Genomic DNA, 16,884 nt, shown 5'->3' with positions numbered 1-16,884 from the left:
CTGGACTGGTGTGAAACAGGCAACTTAAAGTCTGTCATGAAGTTTGTCCACATGATATTGCCGAGAAATGCAGACTGGCACCCTCTGGAATTCTTAAAGGAACTGTTTGACTCTAGGAAGTCCTTATTTCAAGATAAACCAAGAGCCTAGTGGGTACTGAGTCCTGAAATGCCTGTGAGTGTGATATGAGCACATTTTCACTGATTTTAAGAGGAGAAAATTGATTCCATTTATTTTCAAAATCACTGCTCATTATTTTTGAGTATTGTGAGGCTCAAACTTGTTTGGGGGCAGAAGAGAAGGGCTGTCTGCAGGAAACATGTGTGTTACATTACGGTCTGGCAAGCCAGACCCTGAAAAGGAGTTATGAGAAAAGGTAGCTTGCCACATAGCCCAGTGAATTTTAAGTGTGTACTCCAATAAAAGTCTAGAAAATGCAGAAGCCGGAGGAGTCAAAGGCACTATCCTTCTCATCTCAGGCAGCGGGCCTGCTATTTTCCTGACTTTTTATGATTTACTCTAATTTCTGAAAGAACAGAATTTCTCCACTGAAGACTGAGCACACATGTTGGCTGTTCTTTTTGCTTTTCATTTCCTTTTCTTTTATACTCACATACTTAACTCTCCATTTGGAGGCCTCTACACATAATAATTTAAAAGGATTTCAGTAGCAATAATAATAGCAGCAATGATTCGTTGATACCTGTTATGGAGCATACATATCTTTGGTAGAATTGTAAATATAGAGCCTTATTTCTCCATCACAAGGCTTCAGAATCAGAGTAATTATTACCTGATTTATTATCGCAATAAAATAATTAAGGATAAGGTCTGCAGGCTCACTCAGTTATAAATGGAAGATGGCAGCATTCAAATGCAGATCTGTCTGATACTAAGAAGAACTCAGAACTCTATACTAAAGTTTCAGACTATAATCTTGGGGATATTTCATGTGTTCAGATAAAGGATCCCTTAGGGCCTTTATCATGCTCTGAGAGTCTTCCAAAGAGGAGCAGAAGAGATGGATGGATGGATGGATGGATAGATAGTGTTGTTTTGTTTTTTCGGTTTTTTTTTTTTTACCATGGGATACTTTTTTCGAGGAATATTTCATGGACTATTTTGGGAACCACTGGATTAGACTAACCACCACAGAGTCTCTGATACCTGTGCTGAGCCAAGCCACAACCCAGAGAATGATGTTGAAACGGTCCCTTCACTAAACCGGGACACTAATGTGATCATTAGGCCGTTAGTCGAGGATAAGCATTTGAGTTGTTCATGGCAGCAAAATGTTCAGCATCTGGTTGAGAGAAACGTGCTTAGAGGGGATTCAGCCCACATCATCACCTGCACAGAACATCAGGATATGGCATTTCTGCTCTAGCTTGAGTGTTTTTACTACAATCATGTGTTGGCTGGGAGTTACCTTGATTTTTCACATAGCATTTTATTGTTATGAAGAGGTAACGTCTTTATTTGGAGAGTTGGGGCCATTTTAGGACAAAAAAATTATTGATTTTTAAACTAAAGAACACACAGGGCTTAATTGCCCCAGTTCCTTGCTTCAGTGGGGTCTGGTTGTTGGGCTCACAGCTGGTTGGATGAGGATTTCAGCTTTTGGTTCGCAGGCCACTGTTCTCTCCTGGCCTCTAGGACCTGGTCCTCTTTCCCTTTGAACAAAGCCTGTTAAATGCATCGCTTGTGATGGTGAGACTCAGTCAGAAGGTCTCCCGCTGCAGATTCTGTGCCACTATCCACTTTGACCCCCGGCAGCCTTCTTGCCACAAGACCCAAACATAATCTCTTCTTTGGGGAACCATGATAATATTGCAGAAATGGAGGCATTTGTGCTTGGGAAGGATCAAAAAGAATTATTTGATATTTTGCATTGAAAGAAGAACTAGGAATTTTCTCCAGAACTGAGAAACATTCCCGCAGCGTTCCAGCTCAGAGGGAACAGGTCCTTGCTGTCTGTGGGCAGAACAGAGGTGAAGTCGGGTTACCTTGACTTTCAGCTTCATGACATTGATGGCCACGTCATTGCATTTCAGCCACGGCCACATAAAACACCTTTCTCTAACCAGCAGCTGAAAGTTTCTGATTTGCACTCTTGGGCTGGGAAATTTAACCCAGTAAACAACATACAGACAGAGAACTGTTAGTGTCGGTCCACTCCTACATGACTGCACTAAGCTGTCCTGGATCCCCCGGACTTTACTTCCTATTATCTGTCTATGTCATCAGAAATTTTTGAATACTAGAGTAAAAAAAAAATATGATGATAGAAACTACTTGCTACTGAAATTTTTGAACCAAAGTAATAATGATCTGTGTTCTCTTATGAATAGACTATTCACAAAATGTAAGCTTGTTTTTTCTTAGTAACATTTTGGGGGGTGTCTGGGAAGTGAAAAATGGTGTGTTATACAGTTCTGCAACCAAGTTGGCTCATTTTAAGTGTATATTGACTTTTTATGTATAATGTGGAACCAATAAAAAATAACAGACTGAAGTTACTTGTAATCATGGGTGTTGGCCATTAAAAAAAAGCTTCCTGCATATGGTAACTGCCAACTTGAAAGTGTCACAGTCCAAAAATGTAAACCATATAAAGTGAGAGAGAAAAGGAAAGAAAATGTGAGGAAACCATCATGATAAATGTATTCATCCTTCTCTAAGCTGAATTGTTATTTATAGTCATTAAATAATGGCTTTCCCTTTTCCAATCAGGACAGCAGCAAAATGTATACAACACACATTTCCTATTTGGAAATCTACAACGAATGTGGTTACGATCTATTGGATCCAAGACACGAAGCCTCCAGATTGGAAGATTTGCCGTGAGTAGCCGAACAACAAAGAATAAGGGAAATTATTTACAGATGTTCCCTTCCATTGTTTCTTTGAAACTTTGTATGTTTCTGGTCTCAATCATAATTAGTAAATATGGGATAACAGAATCTTTTCATAATATAATGGATATTTTTCAGTTATGACAAATAGACAGTAGTGGTGGGAACTAAAGTTGCTCGAAACTCATTTCATGGGAAAATCCCTCTGGGAATTGGCATCAGAGCATGCAGACAGTTGTGTCTGAGACTGGGTGCTTAGGGAACTGGTGGGGTCTGGTCCTCCACTCCTGTCACATGGAACCTTTTATTCCTCTCATCAGTGGCTTCTTCTCGAAGAAGTATTTGGATTAGAGTTCAAACAGCAACAAGAAAATCCAAGAGGGAAAATAAAATTTTAAGTTCTCCCCAGTTGCTTCTCTATCAGTCATACTAACAATGACAGTCATTTGATCAGATTGGCAGTGATGATTTGATAATTGAAATATTGTCTTCAGAACTTACCCATTAATGGAGTAAGTTACCCTGCCAGAATTTATATAGCACTGCTCAGTACTTGTTTGAAATCTACCCAAATTAGACATGTCAATTGGTAACAATTCACATTTTTTTGTCCAGAAATCATATACAGAAGCTTCATATAGCCAAAAAATGTATTTTAATATTCCTCTTATTAAATATTCTAAAATAAGTTAGAAATACATATTATTTTCTATAAAGAGATCAACAACCAATCATTTTAATTTGAAAAATACGAAGAAAAATAAAGGAAATAATTTATATTCCTTATACATTGTATTTTTCCATTAATGTAGGTTTAAAAATTTTTGCATATCATCTCTTTTATGCTTATAATATTAATAAGAAGGAGTTAGGAAAGGGTATTATTATTTGTATTCTAAGCATTTGTATAAGAAGTAAGGGAAAGGAAAGATTACTGACTCCATGGAAGAAAATGGCCTTTAAAAAACTATTAGAGCTGGGGATTTAGCTCAGTGGTTCTGCTGCCTGCCTCGAAAGCACAAGGTCCCAAGTTGGATCCTTGGTACCAAAACCCCTCCCCCCACAAAAAACTATTAGAATGAAGTTTACAAAAAAAGGTAAAATTTCTTTCACAGGAAGCCTGAGAACAATAGCATTAGACATGAAGGTGGGTGGGAGGCTGTGTGTGAGGAACTGAGCGCTGGGTCTGCATGTTTGCGCCCCACCCATTCACGTGTTAAAACCTGATCACCAATGGTATTAGAAAGGGGCCTTTCAGGGTGAGATGTGATTAGGGCCTGAGGGAGGAGCCCTCCTAATTAAATTAGGGTCCTCATAACGAAGGCCCCTGGGAGTCCATTTGTAGCTTCCCTCCCTCGTGTTGAGGACACAGTGAGAAACAGGCATTCTCCCATTTCTCCGGTTGAGGAGAGAGCTCTTACCAGAACTTGGCTGTGCCAAGCATCCTGATCTCAGACTTCCAGCCTCTATGGCTGTGAGAAAGGAATTTCTGTCGCTTATATACCCAGTTTATAATATTTTATTGTAGCAGCCCAAATAGACTACCGCACAGCATCATTAGAAGTAAATCAAGAAAGGCCAATGGAAGCCAGCTTTTGAGGGACAAGCCTTTTAGTTTGTGATTGATCTTTATTCTAATTGACTTCTTAATTGGCTTTCTAGCCTCTAGTGTGACTCATACACCTTCAGACTAAACCTTGTTTAAAATTGCTTTCAACAAATCACACCTACACCTAACAGCTTGAAGGCTGATAACAGTAATCCCAGATTGGAGAAGGGGAAAGGAAAAAGGGAGAGAAAAGGAGGGGAGAGAAGGAGATTATAGCAAGCACTCTGGGTTTGATTGAATTTGAAAAGGAGGGTGAGTCACAACAGGTTGGTGTTCTCATTTTGCTCGTTGAGGAGATAAGGCCTAGAGGGGAGTGACTTGTACAAAGTTTGAGAAACAGCTGGTTCACAGTAGAATAAAGGTTACAAACCAGTTATGCGCACTTTCATGGCAGAGTAGCAAAATAGGCTTCACAATTTTTATGCTGGGGCTAAAAAAATGAAAGAGTCAATTAAAAAAAGAGATTTCCATCCAAAAATGTAATTAGGTGATGATGAACTTTACACATCAACCTTTCATGTCTGAGGATGCTGTACTAAATGTTTATATTTATGGTAAAGTCCCCTGAGGTAAGAAACGTGCCTCACTTGGTTTGGGATGCTCCCTACTGCCTATGCCAGAGTCTTTAATAATTTATCACCATGTTATCTTTTACACTGAAACTCTGAAATTGAGAAGGTGAGAGAGAAGAGGAAGAAGGACAGAGCATGAGCTCTATTCCTCTGAATCTAATTAATATGATTTGCTGCAGCCTAACAGGAAGAACGAGGGATGAGAAAAGCCCACTGGACTCTGAGAGGGGATGTAATATGAAGAATACTTGATTAGAAGTCAGGAAATTTGGGTTCCATTCTCACCTGCAATTTTAGAATTTTTTTTCGCTTTTCTGTGTTCTCTTTGTCTTAAAACATGGGCATTGGATTAAATAATACTAAGCAACCTTCAAACCTCCATGTCTGTAGTTCAACAGTTGATGATTTTCATAGGATAGGACTTATTTGGTGATTTTTCTCCATTTCATAAAAGAATAAGAATTGATTTAGACCTTTCTAGTGTTGTCTCTCTAGAAAAGAAACACGGTGATTTAATTCACTCTGTCCTCTGCATTTCTCACCATCCTCAGGATCTAGCAGTCACTCCCAAGGTTGGTGAGACTGGCTGTAGAGATGTTGGTAGCTTTCTTTCTCAAACTATGGTACTTCTTTGGTAGCTCCGTCCTTTTGTTGGACAATCTTCTGACTCAGGTTAAAAGTGATCTTGGGTACAAAACAGAGATTTTCAGTGAACTACACATAATACACACACTTGGTGGGAAGATGTTCTTTTTATTCTAACATTTTGGACTATAATTACATGACAACAAATTCCATTAAAATAAAAATGTCATTAAGAAAGAAGACTCATTTATCCATTATATGGAAAAGTTTGGTGTTAGTTCTCTGAAAAATTCAGGTGTAAACCCACCTACGTAGGCTCTTTCTAGTTGGTAGAGTTTTAATTACTGCTTTAATTTCATTGCTTATGTTTATGTTATTGATATGTTTAGATTTTTTTTCTATCTTTTTGGATCAATTTTGGTAGGTCATATATGTCCAGGAAATTATCCATTTTGTCTAGATTCTCCAGTTTGTTGGAATATAAATTTTGAAAATAATCTGATTATTCTCTGAATTTCAGTGGTGTCTGTTGTATTTCACCTTTTTAGTCTCTAATTTTATTAATTTGGGCCTTTTTCTCTTTGTGAGGTTGGCTAAGTGTATATCGATCTTGTTTATCTTTTCAAAGAACCAACTGATTCATTGGGTTGTGTCTTCAGTTTTAATTTCAGTACACAAAAATCGGTAACATTCCTCTACACCAATAAAAATTCACTGAGAAAGAAATCAGGACAATAATTCCATGCATAATAGCTTCAAAAAAATTAAATGCCAAGAAATCAACCTAGCCAAGAAGAGAAAGACCTCTATAATGAAAATTACAGAACTCAAAGGAAATTGAAGAAGACATTAGAAAATGGGAAGACATCCCCTGTTCTTGGATTGGTAAAATTAATATTGTTAAAATGGTTATATTACCAAAAGCAACCTATAGATTCAATGCAGTTCCTATTAAAATACCAATAACATTCTTTCACAGAACTAGAAAAATCAATGCTGAATTTCATCTGGAATTAGAAAAGACACAGAATACTCAAAGCAACTCTGAATAAAAAGAGCAAGCTGGGAGATGTCACTACCCCAGACCTCAAGCTATGCTTACAAAGCGATAAAAACAGAAATGCAGACCAGTATCATAGAGTGGAAGACACAGAAACAAATCCAAGCATCTACAACCATCTGATTTTTCACAAAGAGGAAAAAACATTCTAGAAAAAAGACAGTCTCTTTAACAAATGGTACTGAGAAAACTGCAGAAGATTGGAGCTAGATACCTATCTCTCATGCTGTACTAAAATCAAGTGAAAATGGATCAAAAACCTAGATATAAATGCAGAGACACTGAAACAACATAGAGGAAACACTTGATGCCATAGGCAGAGGCACAGACACCCTGACCAGGACTCCAGAAACACATGATGATTCCTGCTCATCAAAAATCAACAAATAGGGAGACATCAAATTAAAAAGTTTCTGCATGGCAAAGGAAGTACTTAGCAGAGTGAAGAGACAACCACTGAATGGGAGGAAACCTTTGCTAGCTCCTCTTCTGAAAGAGGATTAATATTTAGAATATAGACAGAACTTTAAACAACACCGGTAAAACAGTGAACCCAATAAAAAAGTAGATGAATGAACTGAATAAATACATCATGAAAGAAGTTCAAATGGCCAAAAAGTATGTAAAAAAATGTTCTGAAATCCTATCCATCACCAGAGAAGTGCAAATTAAAACTATATTGAAATGCCATCTCATCTCGGAATAGCTATTATCAAGAATATAAAAACATGAATGCTGGTGAGGGGGCAGGAAAGGGGAGCACTCTGCATTGTTGGTAGGAATGTAAACTGGTGCAGCCCCTATGGAAATCAGTGTGGAGGCTCTTCAGAAAACTATACAAAGAAATACTGTTTGACTCAGATATGCCATTCTTGGGCATACTCCCCAAAGAATTAAGGACTACATACTATAGAGAGCCATGAACAACCATGTTTATAGCATCAGAGTTCACAATAGCTAAGATGTGGAAACATCCTAGATGCCCATCAACAGATGAATGGATAAAGAAAATGTGGTATATGTACACAGTGGAATATTATTCAGACATAAAGAAGAATAAAATCCTGTCATTTGCAGGGAAAATGGATGGAATTAGAAACCATTGCTTTAAGTGAAATTAGCCAGGCTCAGAAAGTTAAATGATGCATGTTTTCTCTTACAGGAGAAACCTAAAAAAATGTATTAATTAAGAATTGGGCCGGGGATTTAGCTCAGTGGTTTCGCTGCCTGCCTTGCAAGTGCAAGGACCCGAGTTCGATCCCCAGTACTAAAAAAAAAAAAGAATTAAGATCAAGGGAAGAGGATGAGAAACCAGGAGGCAAACTTTTTGAAACCAGGAATGTGACAAGTGAGAAGGGGAAAAAGAGAGAGAAGAAAAATAGAATTGTTAAATATTAAAACAGAAACACTAAACTTGCTGGAAGATAAGTAGAACTCTTGAAGACATTGGCGTAGGAAAAGACTTTATGAACAAATCCTCAGTAGCATGGGAACTAGCACAAAGAATCAAAAACTGAGATCTCATCTTATTAAAAAGCTTCTGCACTGCAAGAGAAACCACCAACAGAGCTAAGAGACAACCTACAATGTGGGAAAAAATTTTAGCAGCTGTTCCTTAGACAAAAGGACTACTACCTAGAATATATAAAGAATTTTTTAAAAAATCAGACTCCCCAAATATACAGACCCAATTCAAATATGGGCATCTGAAATGAACAGACATTTCTCAGACAAAGAAGTAAAAGCAACAAATAAATATGAAAAAATGTTCAACATCACTGGTCATTTGAGAGATGCAGATGAAAACAACACTGAGATTCCACCTCACCCCAGAAAGAATGGCTGCTATCAAGAAATCAACCAATAACAAATGCTGGTGGGGCTGTGGGGAGAAAGGAACCCTTCTCCATTGTTGGTGAGAGTGAAGACTGGTGCAACCACTATGGAAATCAGTATGGAGATACTTAAAAAACTAGGATTAGAAGTCCCATTTGATCCAGCTATTCCTCTGCTGGGTATTTTCCCAAAAGAATTAAGAGATCATACCACAGTGATATATGTGCACCCATGTTTATAGGGGCACAGTTTGTAATAGCTAAAACTTGGAAGCAGCCCAATTGCCCATCAACTGGAGACTAGATAAAGAAGATGTGGATTTTTTATAAAATGGAGTACTACTCAGCCATAAAGAATGAGAAACTAGAGACATTTATAGTTCAGTGGATGCACATTGAGGCGATACTCTTAAGTGAAATAAATAGGAAACACATGTAAATACCAAATAGTTTCTCTGGTGTGAAAAACTAAAAGTGTAAGTAAGGATCAAAATGTATAATTGATATTGTGAAATAGGAAGAAAAGGTCTAAAGGAGTAGGGGAAGTGGGGCGGGGAGAAAGAAGGGAAAAGAAAAAATATGAGAAAAGGAAAAAAATGGAAACAAAGTCTTTGTAAATAGGGCAGGATAGAGGGGATGAAGGGAGAGCAGGGGAATGGGAAAAAAATAAGAACCAAGATACATCATGTGAAGATACAAGATCCCAATGATGAATGTAACTGTATTGTATACCTGAAATGCACCAATAAACTTAATGAAAAGAAAAAAGAAAAATAGGATTGAAATTGATTAAGGTCAGTTAAATGTACAAACCCCATCATCATTTAATATTAACATGCACTGAAAAAATTTAGAAAAATAAAGAAGATTCCCATATCCAGATTAATAGGCTATTTATTTCACATATATTTTATACTACACAATTTCAAAATGACTCAAGAATTGTGTTGTCCTGTGGTGTGAGGAGAATGGGGTTTGATCGGTAGTCACTTTGCTAGTTTTCTGGGTGGTGGTGAGAATGGTTTTTTACTGAGGTTATAAAGTCATTCTTTATGATGGAGTGTGACTTTGGCTGTATCTAGATTGAGTATGGATTATTGATCTGGTCTCACACACTCTTGAGCGAGGCCAAACTCTAACTCTGAAATCCTGTCTGTCTGGTAGACTGGCTTCGTTGCTGTGAGCTGGAGTCTCCCAAACACCCTGAACGCCTTCCAAAAATAGAAGACAAATGTCATTTGATCTTGGTCGCCTTCCCTTGTAATCATCTATTTGAGAGACAGTGGCAATAAACACATCTGATTCCTTCTGCATTTTACTAATAGGCTTAATCATATAAAATCAAACTCAAGGTCATTTTGATGTTGTATAACAAACCACTACTGAGCTTTCTTACCACTGATCAACATAGCTTCTTCAGGTATCACTTGCTGGTCCTCTTCTTATATACACTCTGCCTTTTCTTATATTTTTTTATATTCTATAGCATTGTACCTCTCTGCTGTTGCACAAGTTTTTGCCTATAAAACTTATGGTGATTTTTGTATATAAGATACCACGCCTCCAGATTAAAGTCAATTGCTTTTTTGCAAATTTTGCTATAGTCATTTGAGTGAATATAAGAGACACTTGCTGACATCTAAATTAGCAATTAAAAGTATTTAGTTCAAAACTCAACCAAAACTGAAATACATAATTGAACAGCCTTATAGCTGTTATAGAAAGTGAATTCATAATTTAAAAGCCTCCCAAAAAGAAATCTCCAGGTCAAAATGGTGTAAGAGAATTCTAACACTTAAGGAATTATTTTACATGATCTTTTCCAAGAATTAGAAAAGAGAACACTTCCCAAATTATTCTGTGAGGATATGATTAGTCTAATAACAAAACTAGATGTTAGGGCGTGTATCTGCATGCCTCCCTAGAGCCTCATGCAGTCATAGGTGGGGCTTTTTGGAGTGGGTGGATTTAGCATATGTGAATGTGTATTAAGGGTATGATGTTGGGATTAAAGGAGTGAATACTGGAAGCCCCGCCCTGGATGTGGGTGGCACCAGTCAGTAGGCGTGTAGGCTGGATGGGTAAAACCGAAAGACAGGCTCCCTGCTTCTGCTTGCTGCTGTTGCCTTCTGCCTGCCACAGCATGAACTTTCTCCTATGCGATACCACTCTGCCTTGAAGCCAGCCAAATGTAGATTGAAACCTCAATAAAATGTGAGCTGAAATTTACTCCTGTAACTTGTGGATGTCAGGTATTTTGTCCCAGCAACAAGAAAAGTAACTAAGATACTAGACAAAGATATTATCAAAATTTAAAAAAAAAACAGTAACAAGAATACTGCATATTAATAGGCTCAGAAGTTCTCAACAAAGTATTAGCAGTTGAATTCAACAACATATAAAATGAATTATACATCACAACCAAGTCGGATTTATTTCAGATTGCAAAGGTAGCTCAACACTTGAAAAATCAGTCAAAGTAATCTGCCATAACCATGGGCTAAAGACAAAATTATATGGACTTCAGAAAAAGTATTTGATATCATTCATGATAGAAATCCCAACAACTTGAGAACAGAGGAACATCGCATCAACTTGTTAAAGGCACCTACAAAATCCTACGACTTCCATCATATGTAATGGTGAAAGACTGAATGATGTCTCCCTAAGAGCAGAAAAAAATCCAATAATGTCCACTTTTACTATTCTTATCCAGTATAGTCCAGAAATACTAGCCACTGCAATGAAGTAGAAACAAGAAAAAATTTGTTACTATTTTCAAATGATATGAATATCTACCCATAATATTCCAAAGAATATACAGTCTATTCTGGAAAAAAAAAAGACAGAGGTAACAATTTCTAACTCATCAAGGCCAGTAATACCCAAAGACCAACAAACACATAAATACATTTTTTAAAAACCCAAAATATCTTATGTATACAGATGCAAAAATCCTCAACAAAATATTAGCAAGTCGAAGCCAACAAGGTATAAAAAGATTCTAACCAGAATCTTTTAACATATTCTAACCAGATGAGATTTTATTGTGTGTATGCAAAGACTAGTTCAGCATTCAAAAATAAATTAATGTAATCCACTGCATCAATAGGCTAATGAGGAAAAAAATCATAGGATCATATCAATAGATACAAAGAAAAAAAAAAAACTAGAGAAAATCCAGTGTCCATTTCTGATAAATACCATTAGCAAATAGAAACAGGGAGATTTTTCTCAATTGGATAAAGAATATCTACAAAATCTTTGTGTGTCTAACATGATGCTTAATGGCAAGACACTAGAGGCTTTCCCCTGAAGATCAAGTACAAAGCAAGGATGTCCCTCTCTCCACTGGTATTCAGTATTTTACTGAAAGTCCTGCCTAATGAAGACAAGAAAAGGAAATTGAGCATGTTGGGAAGGAAGACATACTGCTGTCTTTGTTCACAAGATGATGTGACTACCTATGTAAAACATCCCAATTAATCAACAAATCCTGAAGTAAGTGATTATAGCAGGGTTGCAGAATACAAGGTTAATGTGCAAAAGTAAATTGTTGCTGGGCTCATAGGCACACCCTTGTAACCCTAGCTAGTCAGGTGGCTGAGGCAGGAAGCCTGATACAGGTTTTACCTTACCCTGAGGCAGCAGCCTGGGTAACTTAGTAGGACCCTGTCTCAGAATAAAAGTACAAAAAGGGCTAAGATAGCTCAGTAGTAGAGTCCTTGTCTAGCACATGTGAGGCCTTGGATTCCATCCCCGTTACCACAAAAAAATAAATAAATTGGTTTCCTACATGGCAGCAATAAACAATTGGAATTTGAAATGAAGAACACTACCATTTATATTAGCACTGAAAATAAAACACTTGGTATAAATGTGACAAAGCATGCCCAAGATCTTTATGAGAAAAACTGCAAAACTCTGATGAAATCAACAAAGATTTCAATAAAGGATTTTCCTTGTTCATGGATAGGAGGACTCAATATACTTAACATGTCAGTTGGACTACAGATCAATTGAGTCCCAATAAAATTCCTTATGAATAGCAACCATGTGATTATAAAGTTTACATGAGAAAGCAAATGACCCAGAGTAGGCAGCACAACACAGAAAAAAATAAGGAAATCAAAAGATGAACACTGCCCCACTTCAAAATATGCCATAGAGTTATAATAACCAAGGCACTATAGCACTGACATTGTATCTTTTACAGAATTAACTGGAAAGGAGTTATAGACCTGTTGTTATATTTGTATATCCAAATGGTACAATTTAAAGCTCTAAGTCTTCTGGAAGGTAGCATGGAAGAGAATCTATGTGACCTTGGATTTGGCAGTGAGTTCTTAGATACAATGCCAAAAGGATGATTCATGAAAGAAAATGTTGAGACGTTGAAATAATTAAAATTAAAAATTTCTACTCTGTGAAAGATACTGTTAAGAGAATAAAAAGGGCAAGTCACAGACTGAGAGAAATTAATTGCCAAACACTAAGCTGATAAAGGATTTGTATCCAGATGTACAAAGAACTCTTAAAACACAACAATAAGAGACAAATGACCAAATTAAAAATGGGCAAAAGATCTGAACATTTACTTCATTAAAGACAATATAGAGATGGCAAAGTGTATGAAAAGAAGCTCAACATCATCGGCGAATTACGAATTAAAGTAACAGTGAAATCCCACTACATACCTGTGAGGATCACACCATCATTTGTTGAAACCTATAGAATTTACAGTACAAACAGCAGACCCCAATATAAACTATAGGCTGCAATTAGTAAAGCAGCAACAAACAGGAATGAACTACTGATAACGATCAACAACACCCATGAATCTCCAGGAAATTTCGCTGAAAGGAAAAAGCCAATTCCAAAAGGTTACATTTATATGACTCCATTTACATAATATTCTTTAAATAGCATAATGGTAGAAATGGAGAGCAGATGAGGTGACAGGACTTGGCGGGAGGGGAGAGGAAATGGGTACCTGAGGGAGGGATCCTCACCATGACAGGCAGTTCTGCATCTGCACCGGGGCCATGGATACACAGAACTACCAACATGGTACGCTTGCATGGAACTAAATCCACGTATGCACACACACGTACACACATATACAGGCATAACTGGAGAAATCACCATGCCAGTGTTCTGTCTGTGATATTTTAATAGAGTTTTCCAGAATGTCCTCATAGGAAAAGACTGGGCAATGGACACATGGGATTTCTCTGTGCTCCTTATAACTGTGTCTGAATCTACAATTATCTCAAAATAAAAGGTTTAATTTTTTTTTAAAAAAACAGCAATTGGTTCTATTTATATAGAGACATAAGCATACACATGTGCATCTTAAATCCTGTATTTAGTACTTTCAAATGAGGATAGATCTTCTGTTTCTGCAAACACCTTTTGTCACATGCTGTAGTGGGAATATAGTTAGAATCTAAGTATGTGTCATGAAGTAAAACAGTATACATATTGGTCTTAGCTGTAGGGAAAATAGTCACCTTACTTTAGCATAATTTTAGTATCCCTAATAGGAAAGCATATTCCACTTAAGATTTCAGTGCTTCTCATGGCTATTACTGTAAGAGTCAGTGAACTCTACATTCAGTATTGAACTCTTGGCTGAGTTGTGTTTTTAATAATTAGTCTTCAAAAAGGAAAAAGTTGCGAGATGTTAAACTGAAGTCACTGCATTTCCAGTCCCCACTGGGTGGAAAGCACTGCTGGCTACTGCAGGAGTTACAGAAAAGATTCTTGCACAGCCTCTGCCCTCGAAGCTTACAGTCTGGTCAGGGGATTCATTCATACATTCATCGCACATTCATCAAGACCCTATTCTGTTCTGGACATTGTGCTCGGCACCAGATTTACTAACATAGTCTGTTGTTGGGGAAATCATAGCAGGGTGGATGAAACTAGGTAAAACTGCATGTGGTAGGAACGCCGTGAAAAACACTGTTTAAAAGGCACAAAGAATGACAAAAGCCTGAAGAGAAAAAATCACATGAAAGCCACATTGGTGCAGAGGATGAGAAAAAGACCCCTAGAGAAGATGGCCACAAAACAGTCTGCGAGTGAAGGGCTGACATCAGTGTGGAAAAAAAGAGGGAAATTTGAAAGCACAGAGCTTGTTCTGGGCTAGTTTTTGGACCTGTGTAATTGCAACCCGATAAGGGATTGGGCAAGCTCACAAAGACCGAAAGGCAGGAGTGAAAGGACTCATCAGGCAAAATGTAACCTTGGAGGGATGTCTGTATACCTAGATCTGTGTATATCCATGTTCCTTGAGAACTGGAACATTGTCAGCAGCTGTGGAAGAGGGAGTAGCAAGCCCTTCAGGCCTAGAAAATGATCCTCTTCCCTCTAAAGCCTGGCCTGCTCTAGGGTAAGAACAAGGGAGAAGCTGGCTTTTATTGCTATGAATGGTCAGTTGAGATCCTTCTCCGTGTCAGAAATATCTTAAGAGGTTGTACTGATCAGCTTCAGCTACCAGAGCAAAGTACCACACAGATCAGATGACCTAAACATCAGACATCCATTTCCCACAGTTCTGGAGCCTGGGATGTCCAAGGTCAAGGTGTTGGCAGATTCAGTGCTGGTGAGGGCCTCTTCCTGGTTTGTGAATGGCCACCTCTTTACTGTGTCCTCACATCGGGGACAGAGAGTTTTAGTTGTCTTTCCCTTTCTTTTAAGGATAGCAACCTCTACCATGAAACTCCCATCCCTATGACTTAATCTAAACCTAATTCACCTAAACCTGAAAGGCTTCAACTCTGAATATCACCATGTTGGAGGTTAGGGCTTCAGTATATGAATTGCAGGGGATGGAGGGAGCCACATACAGTTGGCCCATAATAGAAGTGTTGGCATCCACCAACTATTGCATTGTGTGAAGGCCTGGTAAGAAACAGTTATAGCATATTCACTCCTATACATGGAATGTAAACTATGTCTGTGATATTTAGGGGTTTTAGGCACACAAGATTAATTAAGGACAGGAGAAACATTGTCATCTGAGTCAATTCCATTTTTCTTATGCTTTACATATAAGCAAATATATAGCATTTCTACTATTAGGTGAAATACACTTTCTAAATTATACATTGTATTTGTTCTTCTTTGGCTTATTTTCCAGTTTTTGTAATAGCTCTATGACATAATTTACACATCATCATTTTCATAATTTGTTCTTAGTTTTGACAATATGAATCAAAAGCATAAGGAAACCTAAGAATCTCCCCTACCTTGGTTCTGGGGAGGGAACCCAGGGCCTTCACATTGGGCTACATCCCCACCCCTCTTTGCCTTTTTATTTTGATACAGGGACTCTCTAAGTCACTAAGTTGCTCAGGCTGGCCTTGAACTTGAGATCTTCCTGCCTCAGCTTCCCACAGTGCCTATATTACAGGCATGTGCCATCACATCCAGCTCTAAAGCAGTTCTGAATAATTCTGAACTTGTTTGCTTATTTTATTCTGCCTTCTAGAAGAATATACAGCTCTTAGAAATACATCTATTAGAGTTCAACTAATGGGGAAAAAAGTATAGCTTTTTCTTTTCAGTACTGGGATTGTTCCCAGGCTGCACTGAGTTACATCCTGAGCCTTTTTAATTTTGCAACAGAATCTCACTAAGTTTCCCAGTTTGACCTTGAAGTTGCAATCCTCCTGCCTTTGCTTGCTAAGTAGCTGGGATTATAAATATGTGCCATCACACCTGGCCTCATTACAACCTTTTCAGAGTACCAATACCATATATGCCGAACCATTTCCCATCCAGCAAGAATCTCAGTTCATTTGGGACACTGTGAGGAATTTAAGTCACATTCTAATCATCAGTGAACTTAACATTTAGTTGAAACGTGCAACCTGCCAGCAAAACACCTGGAGAGACCTGTGTAAAACACTGCTGCTCTCTACTGCTGGACACCAGTGTGCACAGAGAAAGGGCACACAGGTGAGCTGCAGCTGCAGTGGCCCCATGAAAGGTGCCCGTGGCAGCCAGTAATTTTCTGTCACCACCCATGCCAGATCCTTTTCTCACTAGTGTCTCTGCTCCCTGTGGCCCTCAATGATTTTCTTATTTTACTGACACATGCCCAGGTGAAAGTTCTGACTGAGGCAGGAGTTGATGGTGCTGCCGAGGTGCAGACAGTGCCAAGCTTTCCAGAGGGAAGATGTGGGGAGGAGCCGAGAGGATGATGTCTAGGTGAGGTGGGTGAAGGGCTGGCATCACACAGCTAGAGTGTCGCTGGGGCTCGCTGGTAAAGGTCACATAGCATATTAATCTCCCTGCTCTGAAACTTTCATTGCAAGTGGCATAGGTATGCTTCAGCACATCACTGTAACTGGCGCTT

General features: G+C 38.2%; 1 protein-coding gene across 7 annotated transcripts in view; it reads left to right on the top strand.

Moving 5' to 3' along the window:
• Kif6 (kinesin family member 6) overlaps nt 1-16,884 on the top strand; it is a 319,165-nt gene that overhangs the window by 69,886 nt on the left and 232,395 nt on the right. For all 7 annotated transcript variants that reach the window (XM_087184484.1, XM_087184482.1, XM_087184483.1 and 4 more), the window contains one exon: nt 2,734-2,843. In XM_087184484.1, coding sequence (XP_087040610.1) covers nt 2,746-2,843 — 98 coding nt within the window. In that variant the 5' untranslated portion in view covers nt 2,734-2,745. The remainder of the gene's footprint in view (nt 1-2,733; nt 2,844-16,884) is intronic.

This window comes from Heterocephalus glaber, unplaced genomic scaffold (assembly GCF_053883595.1).
Source record: "Heterocephalus glaber isolate CG9 unplaced genomic scaffold, H.glaber_assembly_v1.0 deba00001497, whole genome shotgun sequence".
NCBI lineage: Eukaryota > Metazoa > Chordata > Mammalia > Rodentia > Bathyergidae > Heterocephalus > Heterocephalus glaber.
Note: the sequence above shows the minus strand (reverse complement) of the source record. Positions and strands in the feature narration are given on the sequence as shown.